Source organism: Phalacrocorax carbo, chromosome 1, assembly GCF_963921805.1.
Source record: "Phalacrocorax carbo chromosome 1, bPhaCar2.1, whole genome shotgun sequence".
Taxonomy (NCBI): domain Eukaryota; kingdom Metazoa; phylum Chordata; class Aves; order Suliformes; family Phalacrocoracidae; genus Phalacrocorax; species Phalacrocorax carbo.
The window spans coordinates 191,326,582-191,347,697 of NC_087513.1; the positions used below are offsets into that span (position 1 = coordinate 191,326,582).

Genomic DNA, 21,116 nt, shown 5'->3' on the forward strand with positions numbered 1-21,116 from the left:
TTTAATGAAAGTCAGCTGAAATCTGACTCTGAATTACTGTAATCAAGATTCAGTGCAGATTTTGATTGGGAAATGTCATGGCAAATGTTTCTGAGAGAGAGAGAAGGTATATTATATTGCAGTACACTTCTTAATAGACAAAGGTGTCTTAAAGCCATATTTTTATGCATGTCAGCTACTTAGTAATGTTCGTGGAGTTGTGTGTTAATTCAGCCTGTGAGATTTCAGCTTCTGTGGCTTTCCTGGCAAGGAAAGCTGCAGTATTTTCCCAGCACGCTGCTGACTGCAAGTGTCAGAAGTCTGTCACTTTCAATAGAGTATGTGCTCTTCCCTGTGGTGCCTTTTGTACTGCACAGTATTGTTTCTGCTTTGTTCATAAGTTCTGAAGGCACCTATGTGTTTTGTCTTCTACAGGAATCAGTAGAGGTCTGCCATGTTATAGAGCTGATGCCCTAGAACTGGTGATTTGCCTTGAGCTGCTCCTGTAATGTTTCACTTGTTTCTCTCTCCACTATAGAAAATGGCTTCGGGCAGTCTTTTGCCTGATACGTGTACCAGAGATCCAGATCTAGGTGGCTTTCTTGTTATACTTAGTATGCAAGGATGTAGTTAAATTCCCCTGATGATTTACATGTGAGCTTCCAGGATTTATGAGCTTTCCTCTTGTGATGACTACAAATTGTCCATTGACATGGGAGAGATTCATAGGACTTGGCTATATCTGATTATGTTTAACACGTGAGATTGCAGGTAGAGTCATACCACAGTCCCTCGAAGTACAGACCAAGTCTCTGTTTGGGCAGGCAGCTCTACACGGCTGCATTAAATTCACAGTAACAGATACACGGTGTGACGGTCACTTCCTATCACAATTAGAAATAACCCCAGAAATACAAAATGCTCCAATACATTAAAAAGCTGAAGTATTTACCAAGTTGGTCAAAGCCACTTTTTTCTACATCCCTTCTTTGTCAGTGCAGGGACTGTAATTTACTGCATATACACTGACTAAAATAGGGAGGTTCCACTCTGGCTACTTTCTGGGTGCTGTTGGAGTATTAAATGTTTCATAATAGCTAGATTTTTTAAAAAATTGGCTTCAATTGCCAAATGAAAATAAGACTTCCTGTCAGTGTAGCAATTATAGTCTGACACCTGACAATTTATCATTTCTGTACATATTTTCATCAGGACAAAAATAATTGGAAGTTGGCTGGCATTTTTGCTAATGGTGCAGAAAGAATAATAAAATCTAATGTAAGAAATGTTGTGTGTAGTCTTGAAATGGTAACAGAAATTAAAAACTGAAAATAGTAGATTTAAAGAACTCGTTTTTCCTGTGTTATCCCTCTGCATCTGTCTAAGCATCTAGTTAGGATTTGTTTGAAAAGGAAAACAGTTTCACTTTGATACAGCTGAGCTCTAGTTACAGTACTGACTGTGTCTAATTTCCTTCCAAAAATCCCATTTTAACACTCACTGTCGTCATAATTTCCTCTTTTCCAAGCACTGAGAGGCTGATAGAAATCTGCCTTACAGAAACCTTATCTATTTGTATTGGAATGATACCATCAATGTAGTAAGATTTTGTCTTTCTTCTTCCTAGCCATCTGCCTCTTACTTTTGGAGTGGGAGCAAATAGGCAGCAGCAATCAGATTTCCTTTGGTTTTCCTGCATCTAAGCTTTTTGACTCATGTTTCAAGTCTATCGTTTGCTGGAGCTTTCACCACATCCCTTTTGTCTCCAGCAAGTTACTTGTACTGCCATTATTTCTTTGCCTATGTCCCCATTATCTAATTTAATGTTAGTAGGGACAAAAGGGACAGTGGAACAAGGAGGGACTAGAAAACCCAGCTCTCCCCTGCTGCTCAAGATGTCTGTCTTATTGTGCTCCAGTATGTTTCTTGCACTGAAAATTTACTTGAATTATCTTAAATTACTCTTCGTTACATTTCTTTGCTATTTCAGCTCTTCAGCCCTTCCCATTCTAGGCATACCTCTTCTGTTTCTTAAGATTGGTTGGTGTGCTTCTGCTTCTGCAGCTTTCAGTTGAAATATGATGTTTCAAGCTATGGAAAAGAAATGTCACCAACTGAATGTGAGCATGAGGAGTTCCAGCTAAACATGAGAAAAAGCTTCTTTCCTGTGAGGGTGACAGAGCAGGGGCACAGGCTGCCCAGGGAGGCTGTGGATTCTCCTTCCCTGGAGACATTCAAAACCCACCTGGATGCGGTCCTGTGTCCCCTGCTCTAGGTGTGCCTGCTCAAGCAGGGGGATTGGACAAGATGATCTCCAGAGGTCCCTTCCAACCCCTGCCATTCTATGATTCTGTGAGTGCCACAGGTGATACCATTGCTTAGTGATCAGCTCTATCATCAAAGCTTTGATTTCTCATAGGCTAGTTATTTCTTGAAGATAATTTCTCATTATGGACATGTTCAGAAAGAGAAGATCCGTGTTGATGTGGAATCCCCCCTTTTAAAAAAAAGGCAACACCAAGAAATAGGACAGCACAATTATTTTCTTTCTTGCATGTTTTAATGAACTAGGCTAAGAGTTAAAAGACATCTATTGTCATATTGGTATTGTAAAGCATTTTCCAAAGGGCCTTATTTGCAGAGTTGTGTTCTCAGTTCTTTTGAAATATCTCAATTTGGCCACTGAAAAATGGAGGCACCCAAGAACCACTGGTTGTTTTTTGAAGTCTTGGCCTTCCAGGCTTAACTTTAAAGGACAAAACCACAAACTGCTCTTGCATTGTGTTGTGCTGTGTTTCTCTTGCAGCTATGCTGGTGTGGGCCAACTTCCTGGGATCTCACAGGCAGGAATATTTCTCCATATACATCTCCAAAAATAACCAGGCAGTTGGCATAAATATGGGCAATAATTTAGTTAGCAGTAATTTCCTCATGGCATGATTGAAATCATATGGTTCATTGTAGACCACTGAACTACCATCTTGCCACTTGAAAGGATGAGAGTCATTCAGCGTGTTGTATGATGCATGCAGGTGCGTTGTGCTCTCTCTCTGGTTGCACTTTCCAAGGCAGAAGGAATCCAGTTTCCATGGTACATGTCAGTTGTCTGACAGCCTGACCAGTATACAGAAGTGATCAACAGGCAAAAATATATTTTCCCACAAGAGTAAGTTTAAGGTACTGAAAAAAATGGTGGCTTTAGCTCCTGTGGTTTTTTTTTTTGTAACATTCATCTTATTTTAATCACTGTGTTTCTTTTCTGATAGTCATAGTACATGGTATGCTTTGATTGGTTTTGTTATGGGTACAATTTAGAAAATAACTATTAATCATTGAGCAGTGAGTCAAAGTGAAGAATTAATTCCGAATTTCAAATAGCACATCTCTCAGGCACATTATTGTTTCAGAAAATATATTCCTTGGGCATCTTCTTTTAGATGAAAAATGAAAGCCAGTGTCTTCTCTACGTTTGCTTAATTCTGATGATCTGCTAGATAGTAATTAAATTTTAGGAAATGTTGGTCTTGGTTTTTTATGGAATTAATTGTCTTCACAAAGTAGAAATGCTGGGTTTTTTTAAGGCGCTGTAGTATCCCTAGAGAAAAAAACAAACATAAAACAAGGGCAAGATGATGTAATTACATAGGAAAGATCAATAGATGCTTAATTTGAAAATACATTAATTTATTCTTTTTAATTGTAAGAGTAATGCAATAGCCAATTTATTGACTTCTCTAAATACCACAGGCAAATGCTTGAAATCTCTATATTTGAACTGAGAAATACAGTAACAGAACTGGAAAAAAGACTTAGCAGTATAGAAGATGAAGGTAAGTGCATTACAACAGAGTGTTGCTAATTGATTAAGAAACAAAGGAAATTTATTCTTTTGGGTAGGCCCTACAGAGATACAAATTTTTGTTTAGAAATTTAAGTTTTCCCTTTTCAGACATGACAATTAGAGGTGTGATGTTGCAAATGTAAAATCAAGGAATACTACATGCTGCATGTTAGCTCTAATTATTAATGAGACAAAGAACAACATGAATTCATAGAGTTGGTTAATATTCTGGCCACAGTAAGCCCAGTGAAAAATTGCCTTGATTTATATTTTCAAGCTCTTTTGTATGCAAACATCCTCATTATGAGGCTTACTGACTGGAGACTTCCTCAGTCTCCAGAAAAAAAAGTAGTAACAGTTTGAAAAAATGCCGGCTTTTACTTGAAATGGCATTAAATAATCTGGGAAACAGAATAACCCTGCCTTTCTTTTTAAGGTAATGAATGGAAAACTAGATACGAGACACAAGTAGAATTGAACAAACAGCTGGAAAGGCAAATTAATATTCTTCAAGAGAAGATGGAGCTTATTCGTGGCAATCCAGCAGGTAGAAATGGGTATTCATAAATGTTTTTCAATAGAATTTGTGATGTTGAAATTATAACAATGGGTCAAATTTTCTGCTTATTTGTAGATAAATTGTCCGTTGTTCGCATCTTTGATCAAATGTCTGTGGTGAGTACTATGGCACTTAGTCGGTTAACAAAAAAAGGCAATGTAATTGAAGAACTTGTATAATCTTTGTTTTTTTCATGACAGGAAATATCAACAGCCTGGTCTAGAAACCAAAACAGTCCTGCTTACTTTTTTATTCTTTTAGATATGCAACTGCTTATAGATCTATAAAGTACGGAGTAAAATAATTAAATAGGAGGTCTGTAAGACCGGAATGTTGGGAAGAATCATGTAGTGAAATTTTTGACTGAGTGAAGGTTGTGTGATCGGACGTGCAGTAAGGCATATGAGATGGAGGAGTTGGACTAGTTCCATGAATAAATGGAAAAATGTTAAACCTTGATCACAAAATCATGGAATCATGTAGGTTGGAAGGGCCCCCTTTGAGATCTTCTAGACCACTCCTCCTACTCAAGCAGGGCCAACAACAGGTTGCCCAGCATCATGTCCAGTTATGTTTTTAATATTTCTGTAAGTGGAGACTCCACAAGTTCTCTGGGCAATGTGTTCCAGTGTTTGACCACTCTCACAGTAAGAGAAGTGCTTTCTTGTGTTCAGATGCAATTTCGTGTGTTTCAGTTTGTGCCCGTTGCCTCTCATCCTGTCAGTGGGCACAACTGAGACGAGCCTGGCTCCTTCTTCTTCATTCCCTTCCATCATGTATTTACACACATTGTTGAGATCCCCCTGAGCCTTCTCTTTGCCAGGCAGAACCATCCCAGCTCTCAGCCTCTCCTCATTTGTCAGATGCTCTGGTCCTTTAATCATCTTCGTAGCTCTGTGCTGGACTTGGTCCAGAAAATCCATATCTTTCTCCTACTGGGGAGCCCAGGACTGGACCCAGCACTCTGCGTATGTCTCACCAGTGCTAAAGAGAAGGGATGGATCACCTCCCTCAAGAATGCTGGCAACATTCTTCCTAATGGACCCTAGGCCGCCATTGGCCTTCGTTGCAGCAAGAGTGCATTGCTGGCTCGTGGTCACCTTGTTGTCCACCAGGACCCCATGGTTGTTCTCTGCCAAGCTGCTTCCCAGCCAGTTGGCCCCCAGCATATACTGGTGCCTGGGGTTATTTCTTGCCGGGGACAGGACTTTGCATTTTCCGCTGTTGAACTGAACTTCATGTGATTCCTCTCTGCCTATTTCTCTAGCTTGTTGAGGCGCCTCTGAGCGACAACACAATCTGCTGGTGTATCAGTCACTACTCCCAGTTTTGTATCAGCTGTGATAACATAGACACATAGTTGCAGTAACATTTTGCATAATACACTTACAGGAAAATTCCTCATTGTACAGTAAATACACCACTTTTGCAACACCAAAGGAAGTATTTATTTTAATTTTAAAAATTTTGTTTATTAATAAGCTCATATTTCATGACCTGTATTTCAACAAAGCATAAAACATTTTGCTGTGATCTTGTAGAGAAAATGGCAAGAAAAAACCAAATATTTTGGCCATTTAGTCTTCTAAACTAGTAAATTAAATGAAAACAATTTTAGACTCAGGACTGCTTTTTCTTTAGTCTGTCACCTGCTGAAGTCTTTTATTTTGAGACCTTTGCTGCTTCTTAACCACTTTTAGGAATAAAGAAGGCAGATAAAGATGTGATAATGCCTTGTAACATAAGCAAGAATAATGAACATTATGAGGTAGGGCTCTGATGTTTTTTATCCCAGTTGCTTATGCTTAGAGAAGTGTTTCCATCTTAATTTTTTGTGCTTCAGATTCTGAAGATTAATGGGAGTTTACTGAGCCTAGAGGAGGCTGCATGCCCTATTAGTGGAAATGATTATCTGTTGTAAGAAGGGTGTGAATAATTAACTGCTCTTTCTGATCTGATCCATGGCTTTCAGATAATAAACATTCTTGCTAGTTTTAGGTCTGTCCTAGAGACCATGGAGTTTTCTGGGTTGGCAGGATATGGGGTCTTTTTTAAACAGTTAATTAAAAAGAGAACAAAATCTTTCATATCCCACTTCCCTGTTTCAGAGTTGATTTGAAAATACATCTGGGATTATATTTGAAGAAAAGTCTTTAAGACAGTACACTGATCTAGAAAATTTACAGTAGTCTGCTTCAGACAATGTTATTCCTATCAGCCTTTAAAGCACAGATTGGCATGAATGCTTACAGTATCAGAAGTGTTTATTTCTATCCAGTTGCTAGTACTCTCTTAACAAATCCAGTTACACGTTGCCAAGCACTTGAAGGGTCATTACCAGTGAGATAATCTCTTTTACCAGCAGCTGGGCTGCACCAATCCAGTACATTTCTGATCCCTACTGAATACTGCCTTGCCTTCTCGCCTATGAGCCATGGTGCTGAGAGGTTTCATTATGGTTCCCACAAAGGAAAGAATGACAGCACAACTGAAAGATTCATACTACCAAAAGGAGTCTAGAGGACAGTTTGAAGAGTCCTAGACTTACTCAGTGACACCTGGGGAAGTCTGGAGCCCATGTGCCATGCCATAGGTTTTTCTTCTGCCCTTCCTTCAGCCTTCCAGCTTTGAGTGAATACATTCTTCTGTTTGCTAGCCAGAGGGGAAAAAAAGTGCTTAGGGATTTAGTGAAATTTTTCATTTTTCTTTGTTTTGATTTTTGGGAGATGGAAAGAGGGGAAGAAATTAGATGTATTTTGTGGGCTTCGCTGTTTTTGTTTTTTTTTTCACTGAAGCTATCAGAAAAGACAGTGTATATTTACAGGTACTCTTGGAGAGTGCAAAGCTGCTTTTTTTTTTTCTTTTAAATTTTAGGAGATAAAGTATTGGTAAAAAAAAACCCACACAGATCATTTTGTGGTGTTGAGGCATATAGGGTTATCCAAATCCTTTTTATGTTTTTGAGAGTTGTTCGGGAGATCGGGGGAGAAATATTTAGCTTCTCCACAGATGAGAATAAAGAGCAGATGTGGTGAGTGGGTGTAAAAAACCAAAGAGCTTTGCAGCCAGTCATCAATCTACATTTGCTCAAAGTAAAAATGCTGAAAGTGGGTATATATTAAATCGTGTATGTATGTGTTAAATCAAAAGTACACTATGATATTCAGCTTTCAACTTGTAGTTGCATATGAAGCTCTGTGGAAAGATTGCAAAGTGATTCTTCCAGCAAGATGATATAATTTCTAGCATATGGCACCAGTAGATAGTAGATTTTGTTTTGAGCAACATATTAAAAAGATTAAATAGCATTTGCAAGTCTTTTTAACCTATGTTCCCAAGGAAATTAGAATTACGCAGTTAGATGTATTAGAAGGATGTCTAATAATTCTTAACTTCCTACACAATTTCAGCTATATTTAACAGAGGAGATATCTCAAAGATAGTACTAAAGAGATTTATCACACTCAGCTAGTCATTTAATGTACCATAGTCAATAGAAGGAGAAAAACATCTCCATACATTAATTCATCCTATTTAGAGATAGGTAGCATAAAATATTTTCTTGATATCAAGCACTACAGGGAAAATAAAAAAAGATAAGTCACCAGGGACCCTGGCAGTCAGCAAGCTATAAAAACCTGAATGAAAGAGAAGAATACAAATGCAAATTCTGGAGTATGAACAAGGAAGCACAGAGGATTTTCTGTGTTGATAAACTGCGATAATTGTTGCAGACGGCTTGCACTATTTTTGCTTTAGAATTAGAAATGTATGAATGATTCCTTACTATTGAAAACACCCCTAAACCATTTAAATAGACAATTATTATTCTGAAGTCCTTATACTGACTTGAGATAATATTTTTTTTGTTTCAGAAAAATCATGAAGGTGTCACATGACAATAAATGCAGAACCAATACCTTGAACACAAAAAATTTTACAGCCACAGTTTAGAAAATCATATTGTGTACTGAGGGCAGATTAAAAATAACCTGAACAGTGTCAAGCACAAGAGAATTCCAACAGTGTCCAAAACTAATGTTTAGTCAGTAATTTCCTTTATGTCCCAATGAATAATACAAGTGTCATACAGTACTTCAGAAATAATTACAGAAGGAATGCCTTCTCTCTGAAGTATAACATGGTGTGAATTTTACTTGCCTCTATTAAACATGCTGCATTCATTTGTTCACATTTTTTCATTAAATGATTTTCTATGAAATGATTTCTCTGCTAAGCATAATTTCCCATATAAGCAGAAAGAAAATTATTCCTTTCTGTCTCACCATTTCTGCAAGAAAGAATCCCTAGATAGCGGCTTTAGTATGCAAATACTGAAAAGCATACTGCAAAATCAGTTCAGAAGAGCACACTCCTGATAGCATTGCCTTAGCAACGCTCTAGTTAAGTTTAGCCAAGGAACAAAGGCTTCTGTGATAAATCACCATTTTCAGGAATGTCCAGCACCATAGCTGAGAAAATTCTGACATTAAGGGCTATATACTTGCCTTGCAAGCTGCCTTTCTGAGAGCACTGTGACCACAGGACTAAGACCCTCACACAGCCACCTCAGGGTTTTTGCTGTCAGTTTTAAACTGTAAGTAGAATGTGTGGCAGTGTCACACTGGAGAAGGTGTTGGCAGCATGACAGGAGGGGGATCTTGGGTTTATGAAAACACGCAACGAAGACTTTATTTCAGTAGGTGTTGATAACTGCTTATAGAGAACATCAGCACTTCAAAATGGCGTAGGAAATATTGACAATTCTCTTAGGAAGTCACTGATGACAGTGACAATGAACCTTGTTGCTCTTGCTGGATTAAGTCACCAGTAGATCTATGGGAAGAAGAAATCTGGTATCCTGTCACAGAATCACAGAATCCCAGGTTGGAAGGCGCCTCAGGGATTGTCTAGTCCAACCTTTCTAGGAAGGGCGCCGTCTAGACAAGGTGGCCCAGCGCCCTGTCCAGACGATTCTTGAAGGTGTCCAACGTGGCCGAGTCAACCAGTTCCCTGGGGAGATTATTCCAATGGTTGACTGTCCTCACGAAAGAGCCTATAACTGTCCATCATGATCCCCCAGTCATTTGAGTTGTCCCACCATGTTTCAGTTACTCCTATGATATCATAACCTTCTGAGTGGGCACGAAGCTCCAGTTCCTCCTGTTTGTTTCATAGACTGCATGCATTTGTATCTTTTTGTGAAACTTGGAAGTGATTTGGAGAAAGTTCTCTAATCTTTCTCCTTTTGACAGGAGAAGACTTCTTGAAGAAGTCTTGAAGACCTTCTTCAGTAGGTCTGACTGCCCTCCTCACAGACTTCCCCTTCCTACTCCTTTCATCTGGCCTTGGACACCTCCAAGAGACCTTTTTGATTTGCATTTATAACTTTCCTTGTCATGTTGGCATTAGTTGTTCCTCCTGGTGGCCTTATGCAAACTAACAGACTGTTTTGTTCAAATCACTTTGTGGTATTCCCAGAGGCAGAATATACTTTGTATTTCAAAGAAATGGTCAGGGAAAAACCTTCTGTCAAGTGACATTATTAGCTGGCGTTTCTCCAGAATTCCTTAGCAATTGATTGGGACCCTGGGATATCTTCCAGAGAAAATGTATAAGGAAGCACTCTCCACCCTTTTTCAGGCCTTTCAGAGACAGTAGTAAATGAAGCATTTCAGAGTCAGCAACAATTTGTTCTGTCCATCTGAACCACAGCAATGGAGGTCTCCGTTTTAATTTCCTCCTCCCCAAGTCAGCAGATAACCTCTGTGACCAATGCTGTGGAGACCACTGACATGAGGATTTAGGGTAGCAGTGTCCCACACCTGTTACACGGAGAGAGCCTGAACTTGGCACCACGTCTCCGGGCTGATTTTTTTACCCTGGCCATTGCCAACATCTGGTGCGAGCGGGACACTCTGCAATCATGGAGTTCAGCTCTCGGTCTGGTATCGACTATAAAGATATGTTAACCACAAGGGGGCACTTGGCTTTTAGACAAGTACAGGGAGCCTTTCTTCACCTGTACTGAATCCCTTACAGGATCTAGTGTATATATATTCAGTGCATATTGTATGTAGAAATATGCTATGCTAAATAATTTGTATGTATCATTTTTTCAGTAATATATGACTAGTGAGTTTATTGATATCAACATAAAATCAAATTCCATTACAGTAAAACTGAAGATGTAGTATTGCTTTTTGCTCTTGATGAGTTTAAAATTATATGCTAAAAGATTCAGCTAAATCAGCTGATGAACATCAGCTCCTAGTGTTGAAGGGAAGGGAGTTTATTTTCTAAACAAAACTTCATTTGATTTAAAATGTCAAGTAGAATGGATTGCAAAAGCTTCTTGTGTTGTTTTTTTTTCTACACAACTGACAGATGTATTGTTTCTGTTCTAACTCATGGAGAAAGGTTAAAGAGGATTAGAGCTGAAGCAAATTGCCATAAGGATCAATAGTCTGCATGAGCTGGGCTCTTATGAAAACAAGTTTGAACCTCTTGATGATGTCATTGATTTGTCACCTTGTCTGTTGTGAAATGATTGATAGAAATTGTCACCTCTGTTGCCACTGGTAGAAGGGCAAGGAAAAATCCAGAATGAGAGCAACTTATGTGGGTGGCCTTGAAATTCAGATGCAGTATCATTCTGTATAATTTTATTTTCTGGCAAGTGTTAAGCCAAACGTGTAACTTTGGTCGAATGAAAAGGAAGTTGTGTGAAAAAAAGAACAACTGGAGAATTGGTGTTCCCTTTATGAAACCCAGGGCTTTGGTCACTGCTGGACACAAGACTTAATGCAGCATTGCTCTGAGAGTGAATCTTGCTAAGCCCTGCAAAATTCCGTTACATAAAGAAAGTATTCATTTAAGATCTCAGTGTGTCTTTTAGCCTACCAGCTTGCTCAGAGTGGCTTGACATGGATGACTTTTTGAAAACTAAGGATCTTAAATTCAGGTTAAATCCCTTAGTCAGCTTATGTCTCCTTTTCAGGAACGCATTGTCCAGCTATTCAAGGCTTAGTGGAAGAACCTGTAAAAAAATCTAACTTAAAAACCCATTTCAATATTCAGTTAAACCACTTCTAAAAAACTTTTTCAGAATTTATCTTACTGGTTCATCTTGGAGTTTTGTTGGCAGTTTCTCCTGGGGGAGTGCTTCATACCTGGGAGGCTCCTTCTGGTTCTCTTGAGCTCTCACTGGTCCTTGCTTTGTATTGAGGCTTTTCTGTGCTCTGAGAACTCTGCTATGAGTCTGTGTTACTGTATGCTTTAAACTCTGTTTTCTGTGAGCTTTTGCTTTGTTTTACTGTATTGAGCTGATCATACAACTGTAAGCATTGGGAATTGAATCCGTTTCAGTGAGGTTTCTTTCTGCTTACTTCCCACAGAATTCAGGAAAGGCAAATCCAGCCTTAATGATTTGGTTGAATTCATAGGCTGGTGTTTCACACTTGTTGATTTGTATTGTTGTGCAGCAGCTGAAGACTTCAGATATATAAGGTCTCAGCTAGTTCTTCAATTATTGCCTTGAAATTAGGGCTGGGAGGTAACTTACAACCAGTCTGGGTTAAAGTGGATCTCTAGAACCTCTTTGAAGTTTTACCATTTAAAATTTTTATATGTCTGTTTTTGAAATTGCTTGTTACAGTGTTTGGGGACTTGGAGAGGTCTTTTAGTTGACTAGGAACATCTGTATCTCTAGATTCCCCTAAGAACTTCAGTATTGCCATGCTGAGCTCTGCATCATCAGTTAGGTGTGTGGACACAGGAATAGAAGTCAGAAAGCTGAGTTAGCTGCCTAAGTTTCCTAGGTACTAACTGGGAGAAAGGCAGCTAGATTGGGATTCACAACAGAGTGCATAGTAGAGATGGAAAACCAAGGGGAAGTCAGTAAGAAACATGCAAGAATTGTCTGAAATCCTGCCTTCTTTCCAGAAGTAGGCATGACCTTGCAGCCTTTCTCACTTGTTCCTTCTCCATCCATGTAAATTTTCCATTTCTGACTGATTAACAGCCTGGATTAAAAAATTATCTCAGCATTAGTTAAGTATGATGGTGAGAGCACTCTCAGGACATGAGATATGAGAATTCAAGTTCTTAGAGTGACAGAGGACTAAAATGTAACTCACCTAATTTCTTTGTGGGTTAATTTTCAGGCTGTTAGAAGAGGATTCCTTCCTCATGTAACGTGGGTGGAGCATGCTTCTCAGGTTGTGCCCCATGAGGGAGATAGCCACCAGGAAACTTTGCTTTGAGACTCCATAAACGCTTCAGCAGCAAACTAAGCAGCCTGATTAAGCTTGTGCTTATGGACAACCACATTAGCTCAGATTCCTACCTAAGTTATATGACAAAACCAGATGTGAAGAATATAAGACATTGCATAGATTGCTTTATTAGTATTAGGGTGTTAAATTTTGCCTAAAGTGCAATTTAGACCCTAGTCCCTTTTTGATTTTGGCCTTCGCTTCTCAATCTGTAAATTTGGAGTAATTTATAACTTCTGTATTTCACAAGAGAATTATAAGCATAGGTACATTACAAATTATGAGGTACCCAGATACTATAGGGATGGTAACTGTATACTTCAGTCACATTATCAACCTATTTCAGTCTGCTTGCTCATCAGAAGCAGTGTAGTGCACCGTTTATTTGCTTGTGGTTGGATATCGTCCTTGCTCCAGAGCTGTATTAATGCCCAGGCATCTGCACTGGACCAGCTGCATTGGCAGCAAAAAAATAGACAGTGCTTGTGAAAAGGTTAAATGAAAAAAGATCTAAAAGTAGATTACTTTGTAGGTGAAAGAACTCAAAGAAATTAGATAAGGATCATCACTGAGGAGATACCAAATTGCTCTGTTGTGACTAACAGCTGCAACACCAAGTCTTGCTGTCTTACATAACACTGATGGACGATCTAGTGAGGAAATAAATAGTGGGCTGTGGATTTACATAGTACAAATCTGGAGAGCAGCATGAACTTCTGTATTTACTGTATTTAAGCTTACTGTGTTGGTACAAAATATGTTGTAGGTGGTACAAAATATGTTGTACAAAATATGCTATCACATGGTTATAATTTTTAATACGCAGTCCGGTCAAGAAGGCAAAAAAATACTAGTTTCCTAGCTTGGCAGTGCTGAGGCCTTCTTTATCTGTCTTGTTTAATTCTGTACAGACAGTGATGTTGTAGTGAAATAGCACATGATCCTAGTGGAATTTACCCAAATCTCCTTAATCTGCAGCTTACTTTTTCTCCTTGAATTGGCCAACATTGACTGTAATGACTGTTGTATTAGGACAAAGATTTCATCTGCATCCAAGATACTTCTGCTTTAATTAATAAACCCAGGCTTTTTCATGTCTCCAGTGTGCCTGTTATAACAGGTTAAAGTTAATAACAGTTCAGTCATGTGTGAAACATACTTGAAAGATATATATATATATTCTGTATATATATACTTTTTTTTGAATAGTGAGAAGGGTTATTCTTTCTTGGAAACATGTTTTAAAAGCGTTGTGTCTTTTGCCGGGCTCCTGCAAAATCTTGACTTTAATGGAAATCATTCCTAAGGAAATCTCAGTAACAGAAATATTTTTGTGAAAAATTAAATTTGGAGCTGAATAAGTAATGTGTTGTGCAGAAAGTTATGAAAAAGAATAAAATATGCAGTGATCTGCAGATGCTAGAAAAAAGAATACTGGAGACTTCAAGCAGGCAGATGTAAGAGGCAGATGTATATGCTTGGTGGCTATCTGTTAGAAACCATTGGTAAGACTATCACTTTACACATCCATAAAATAGAACAGCTTGATGATGTCCAAAGTAAGGATGTAAGTTATGGACCTGAGATGAAAATGCTTTTATAAGAATGACATAAACTTTTGTTTAATGACAAACGACATTTGCAAGTTCACTCTGGAACAGACCAAAGAAGACTCTGCTGGGTTGGGTTGATGCCCAAAAAAGTGGAAGCTGAACTGGTCTGACCAAGGTACTGACCAAGGCACAGTTGTAACAATAAAATGAAGGTCACAGAATCACAGAATTGTTGAGGATGGAAGGGATCTCTGGAGGTTGTCTTGTCCAACCCCGTTGCTCAAGCAGGGCCACGTAGAGCCAGTTGCCCAATATCCTGCCTAGATGTTTTTTAATATCTTTAAGGAGGGAGACTTCACAAACTCTCTTGGCAACCTAATCCAGTGCTCAGTCACTCTCACAGTAAAAAAGTGTTTCTGGATGTTCAGAGGGAACCTCCTGTGTTTCAGCTTGTGCCCATTGCCCCATGTTCTGTCACTGGGCACCACTGAAAAGAGCCTGGATCTGTCCTCTTTGCACCATCCCTGCAGGTAATTATATGTATTAATTGTCTAGGCTGAACAGTCCCAGCTTGCTCAGCCTTTCCTCACAGGAGAGGTGATCCAGTCCCTTAATCATCCTTGTGGCCCCTCATTGAACTCTCTCCAGTATGTCCATGTCTCTCTTGTTCTGGGGAGCCCAGAACTGGACCCAGCACTCCGGGTGTGGTCTCACCAGTGCTGTGCAGAGGGGAAGGATCACCTCCCTTGACTTGCTGGCAATGCTTTGCTAATGCAGCCCAGGACAGCATTGGCCTTCTCTGCAGCAAGGGCTCATTTTTTGCCCACCAGGACCCCTACGTCATTTTCTACCATGCTGCTTCCAGCTAGGCAGCCTCCAGCATTTATCAGTTCATGGGGTTGTTCCTCCCCGTGGAGGACTTTGGACTTCCCCTTGTTCAACTTCATGAGTTTCCTGTCAGTCCATGTCCCCAGGCTGTTGAGGTCCCACTGGATGGCAGCATGACCTTCTGGCATATCAGTGACTCCTCCCAGTTGGTGTCGTCTGTAACCTTCCTGAGGGGACACTCTGCCCCATCATCCAGATCATTAATTAAGATGTTGAACAGGACCAGACTCAGTATTGATCCCTTAAGGCTTAAATTAGGTTTGGGATTTTTTTTACCATTAGCAAGCATTCATAAACTCTCTGAGAAATAAACCACACATGGATACTGGTTTTCTGGATCTGAGGTTTGCATGATTAACAGGGAAAATTTTCCAAGAAAAAAGAGGGAGAATATTTTGCAAGAGTCATATTATCTTCCTTTCCATGTTTACCAGGAAAATCTGGTAAATAAAGGCATAGCAAAGCATTAAGGTCATGAGAAGAAATAACTGATTATTAAGGCAGCGGTCAGGTAGTCAGTACAGAAAGTGAAAGGATTCAGCTATTCTGACTAGAGAGATGCTTGTGTTAGAAATAGAAAAAAACCAAAAATTCTGAAACACATACTTATTTTACACAGGGAACCTTAGCAGACAAATAGAAGATCCTGGATAGTCTGAAATGTAATAACATTGATAATGAAAACATGATGGGATAACAAGTATTAAAGGTATGCACTTGGCAGGAAATATCAAAACAGAGATAGATGTGGTATGTAGCAGATGTGAGAGATTTACATTAATGTTTGTTCCTTCTTCATCATCTGTTTGGATTAATTCATCTTGAGGATGGATAAGAAAACAAATTTTAATCACAGTAATATTGAGAAATAATATTGAAAAATATATTGAAACAATATTTTCTTTCTCTATGTAGATGTCTACCTCTTGGCTAGATCTTTAATTCCTGCTACAGGCAGTGCAGGACTAATTAATACAGTCAGTTGGATATAAAGAGTTGTATCTAGATTTATCTAAGCAGGCAGCTTCAGTGGAATAGTTGCGTGAACGAAGAAGCTTGCAGCTGTTTCAGTGCAGAGTAGCCCACTGCTGCTCCAGAAGGACATGTGTCTCCTGTAACCCATGTCATATCTGCCACACGTGAATGTCTTGGACACTCTGGGGCATCTCAGATGGCAAATAAGTGGAGCTCTTTAGGTGCTCAGCTGAATGAATCTCTGTGCATCATTGGTTCCTTTGACTGTGACTCTTAGTAGGAGCTTAGTTTATATATGGACACTTAAATGTAGATATCCTCACCTCAGACTAAGTCCCATCCATGCAATAGAATATAGGTATAAATACAAAATCTGGATGGATGAATTTGGATATAATATTATTAGATGACTTCCAGAAATTGTATCATATGTGTTACTTGTAAATAAAGACTGAAAACCAAGTGCTAGTAATAATGGTGAGGCATGGATCTCAGTGGGTGTGGTAGCACATTTTATCAGAAAATACTGGATGAAAAGGAGGGAATGCTGTTCTAGATTTTGAAAATCTAGAAGAACATTGCAGAAAAGCTGGTCATAAAACCTGTCAGATTGAGTGATCATAAATTCGTTTGTTTTAAATTAAACATGTATATATTGCTTAAGTTTCCAGTAAGGCAGAAACAATAAAATGCAGGGCAAACGAAGAAATAGTTAATGTTAGCAAGTGCTTGGAAGAGGAAATGACAGTAACCAAATCCAAAGGAAAACTTAAGTATCTGGATATGCTTAAACTGAGGGAACTGGGTAATCCATACCTTAGGATTCTGAAAGAACTGGCTTGCTACATCACTGAGTTGATAGCAAATGGTTTTAATAAAGCTGTGAATGATGGCATTGTGTGCATTGGAGAAGAGCAAATCTTTTTGGGTTTAGTTTTAAGACAGAGGAAGAGAGGAATGGTTGTTGTAAAATCAGACTGAAATGGATTTATTAAAAGTGGTGCATGGTGGGCAAATGTGTTGACATTCTGTGATGAGACAATAGATTTGTTGTCACAATAAATACAGTAATCTTGTTCACTGTGACCTCTGATAAAGATACTGTGTCACATGGGAAGTGGCTGATTCATTTGGAGAAAATGAAAATTCATAGATTTGTTGAAGGAGTAAAGAGCTGGCAAATAGAATATGATAGCAGTGACTAGTGAAGGAGGCTGTTGGGAGAGTACAAGCAAAGTTCTTCCAGGACCAGGTTTAGGACTAATCTTAACATTTAATATATGACCTTGATACACAAAGTAGAAATAGATTATGACATCTTTCTCCTGATACCAATTATGTAATCTAACAGGGATCTGTATGTTGTTTAGAAATAGAATGACACTGAAGACTAGATTATTAAAAATAGGATTAAAATTTAATAGTGTAGGCCAAGGGATTTAGGAAATAGTAAACAAATTCTGTTACGAATTGAGAGCGGGTCACCTGGACATAGCTGCAAAGGAGAATCTGGGTATTCTGGCTGATCCCATGTTGACTGTGAGCCATCACTGTGCAGCTGTGAAAAATGCAATCCTAAAATTTCTCTATACAGATAAAGAAGTATTACTGACATTGTTCAAGGCAGTGAGATAACTTCTGGAGTACTGCATCCTCCAGTATGGTTCTGTTCTCCAACTGTAAGAAGGTTGAGCTCCAGCCTGGTGTACAAAGGGTTACTATGATGATTAGATGAAAGGACAGCCTGCTGTATGAGAGACCATTTTTAAAAGCTCAGCTTATTTATCCTGGTAAAATGAATGTTGAAAAAAGATGTTCCTGTTTTCTGTCTGTGCATGCTGGGAGCAAACATCAGGGAGGAAGAGGTGCAGTTATCTTAAAGATAATTCCAATACAAGAACAAACAGGTATAAACTGACCTTGAATAATCTGAGGCAGGGAATTAAAGCAGCCATCTACTATTAGAGCCTCCCAACAAGAGCATCCCTTCTGGATGGAGTGGGTCCATCCAAATTTATGAAGGGGATTATAAGAAGCAGTTTCCTGTATTAGAAATGGAGGAGGACCTGCCTGGATGTCTGACTTCCACTACACAGCAAACAAAAAACTGGCCAGTGCCAGTAACCAAAACTGGACTCTACCACTATTACTCTAGCTCATACCAATTGTAGGCAAGGTAAATGGCTGCACACCTGAGACAGTCTCCCCACAAAATGCTGCTTTCTGGCCAAGTTGTTATGCATTACCTTTGACATCTCACATGCCTCACAGTATCACAGAATTACAGAATGGTAGGGATTGGAAGGGACTTCTGGAGATCATCGTGAACAAGCCTGTCACTAGTGTTGCTCCCCAGGGGTCTGTGCTGGGTCCAGTCCTGTTTAATCTATTCATCAATGATGTGGATGATGGGATAGAACATAACCTCAGCCAGTTTGCTGATGATACCAAGCTGGGAGGAGTGGCTGATACACCAGAAGGCTGTGCTGCCATCCAGCGAGACCTGGACAGGCTGGAGAGCTGGGCCCAAGGGAACCTGATGAAATTCAACAAGAGCAAGTGCAAGATCCTGCACCTGGGAAGGTGAGACCACATTTGGAGTACTGTGTCCAGTTTTGGGCCCCCCAGTTTAAGAAGGACATAGAACTGCTTGAGCAAGTCCAGTGGAGAGCTACCAAGACAATCAGGGGACTGGAGCATCTCCCTTATGAGGAAAGGCTGAGAGACGGGTTTGTTTAGCCTGGAGAAGAGAAGACTGAGGGGTGATTGCATAAATACCTATAAATATCTAAAGGGAGGGGGTGTCAGGATAATGGGACTAGCCTCTTTTCAGTAGTGCCCAATGACAGGACAAGGGGCAATGGGCACAAGCAGGAACACAGGAAGTTCCACCTCAATATGAGAAAAAACCTCTTTCCTGTGAGGGTGACAGAGCAGTGGCACAGGCTGCCCAGGGAGGTTGTGGAGTCTCCCTCCCTGGAGACATTCAAAACCCGCCTGGATGTGTTCCTGTGCCCCCTGCTCTGGGTGTGCCTGCTCAAGCAGGGGGGGTTGGACAAGATGATCTCCAGAGCTCCCTTCCAACCCCAACCATTCTGTGATTCTATGATTCTGTGTAATGGGTAGTACATAACTGACAATTGTAGCATATGGTTAAGTGCTTTTGTCTCTGCAGTGTGCCAGCCAGAACCTTGTAAACAAAATGTGCACAAGGAGCAAACAGAATGACAAACGTCCTAATTCTTGAAGAATAAATACTATCGTGATGGTATCTTTATACAGAATGGAAATATTTGTAAAGCATCGTTTTATTTATTATAACCACAGGGTGCCTTAAAGGAAGTTCTTAAACAACTAGAAGAAGAGAAGAAAAGTCTCCAGAATCAGCTGAAAGACTATGAACTTAGACTGGAACAAGAAGCAAAGGTCTGTAATCACCATATGCCTCTAATCTATAAAAGCTATTATACTGTGTGACAAAGAGGCAGCGTATGTGGAACAAACAATAGAATAGTTCCACAAAATGTGTCACTGGAGAAAAACTCTGTTGTATATTTGTTTCTTCCTGTATGATTCAACTTTTAAAATATTTCACTTAATGGTAGACTATATTCCTTATTTTAAATGTAGGCTTACCACAAAGCTAATGATGAGCGACGCATGTACCTCTCAGAGATCTTACAGGTAAGAAAAAACCTGTGTGATTCAGTAACTCTTAAAAATCATTATGCTTTCTTAATATAGCAACAGCATCTGTTAATGCCATTAGGTCAAAGTCTTTTATCACTTAATTAATCTACCAAATCCATTACAAAAGCTGCTTTTTAAAAATTATAAGAGCTAGAAATTGAAAGATTGCTACAGTTTTGTTTTTTTTAAATACTGGTTCTTGCTTTTGTATCAATTGGAGTTTCATTGTTCACAAGGATAGTCAAAGTGCCCTTAACTGAGAAGGCTAAAGCAATTTTCTGATACTTGCTTGCCCATCCATTAGTCACAGGACTTCTATGCTTGTTTAATGTTTCAGTTGAGAAGAACAGAACCAAATTATTAGCAGCTGTGACATCCATCTTGCATAGCAATTCATCTTTTTTGTATTTCCCCTTTTTTCTTTTAAAGACAAACTAGCCAGCCATCTCAGAATGAGAATACAGCACATATTTCAATGAAATTTATAAGATAAAGGATAAGACACCTTGTTTTTGTGAAATCAGAGGTTAAATTTTATTGCTGCAAATGACATAATACATAAAAATTGATACCATGAACTGGGGGAACCTGTAAAGGAACCTGTAAAGGTTTCTAGTACTTCTTATTCCTAAAGAGCTCTTAATTCCTGAATAATGTAAAAGTAATGGCTTAGTGTGATACTCAGGAATGACTCTCACTGAGTCGCTGTTATAGCTAACTGGGGTGAAAGCCTGTAATTAGCAGTGTTGCCATGTGTTTGCACAGTGGGCAACTGATTCTCTTATGTGGTTCATTGCTGCTTTGGGAAGTCTGAAAGAATTGCTTAAACTAACTTTCCAGCATGAAACCAAGAAAGAGCCCAGGCAATGCCCATGATAATTGTTGATATCTTTGCATTAACAGTGAAACTGGGAACTCTGGAGGAAGAAGGTAGGAAATAAAAGATGATTTTATTACTGAACTTGCTAGCAAGAGGAGTGCCCATGTTCAGCTGCCTAGAAAGCACTTAAATGTGCATAAAACATAATTCAAGTGAGGTATATGCACTGGCATGTTGCTTAAATGGGGCATTAGGGACTAGGATTTTGCCACCTACACTCAAGGTAGTTAGTGCATTATATTTTCAGTAATCAGTTATTTGCCCTCATGATTTCAGAATCATATGAGAGCACAATAATCATCTTCAGATTAATCTCCCTATCTTTAGTTCTCAGAGTGCTAAACAGCCAGTCTAAAGTAGTTGTAGAGGGATCCTCTGTAATCTGTGGAGGGAGAAGCATGTTAAATGTTCAAACCATCACACCTGTTTTAGATCAAGATGAAATTAATTTCCCAGAGACTTATCTGTGTCTCTT

The 21,116-nt window shown here is 39.2% G+C and overlaps 1 protein-coding gene across 1 annotated transcript in view; it reads left to right on the forward strand.

The window, feature by feature from the left end:
- The window catches only part of CCDC169 (coiled-coil domain containing 169), a 33,402-nt gene that overhangs the window by 2,728 nt on the left and 9,558 nt on the right, over positions 1-21,116 (forward strand). Inside the window, exons 2-6 of the mRNA XM_064441010.1 lie at positions 3,727-3,809; positions 4,257-4,367; positions 4,455-4,495; positions 19,399-19,497; positions 19,702-19,755. Coding sequence (XP_064297080.1) covers positions 3,727-3,809; positions 4,257-4,367; positions 4,455-4,495; positions 19,399-19,497; positions 19,702-19,755 — 388 coding nt within the window. The remainder of the gene's footprint in view (positions 1-3,726; positions 3,810-4,256; positions 4,368-4,454; positions 4,496-19,398; positions 19,498-19,701; positions 19,756-21,116) is intronic.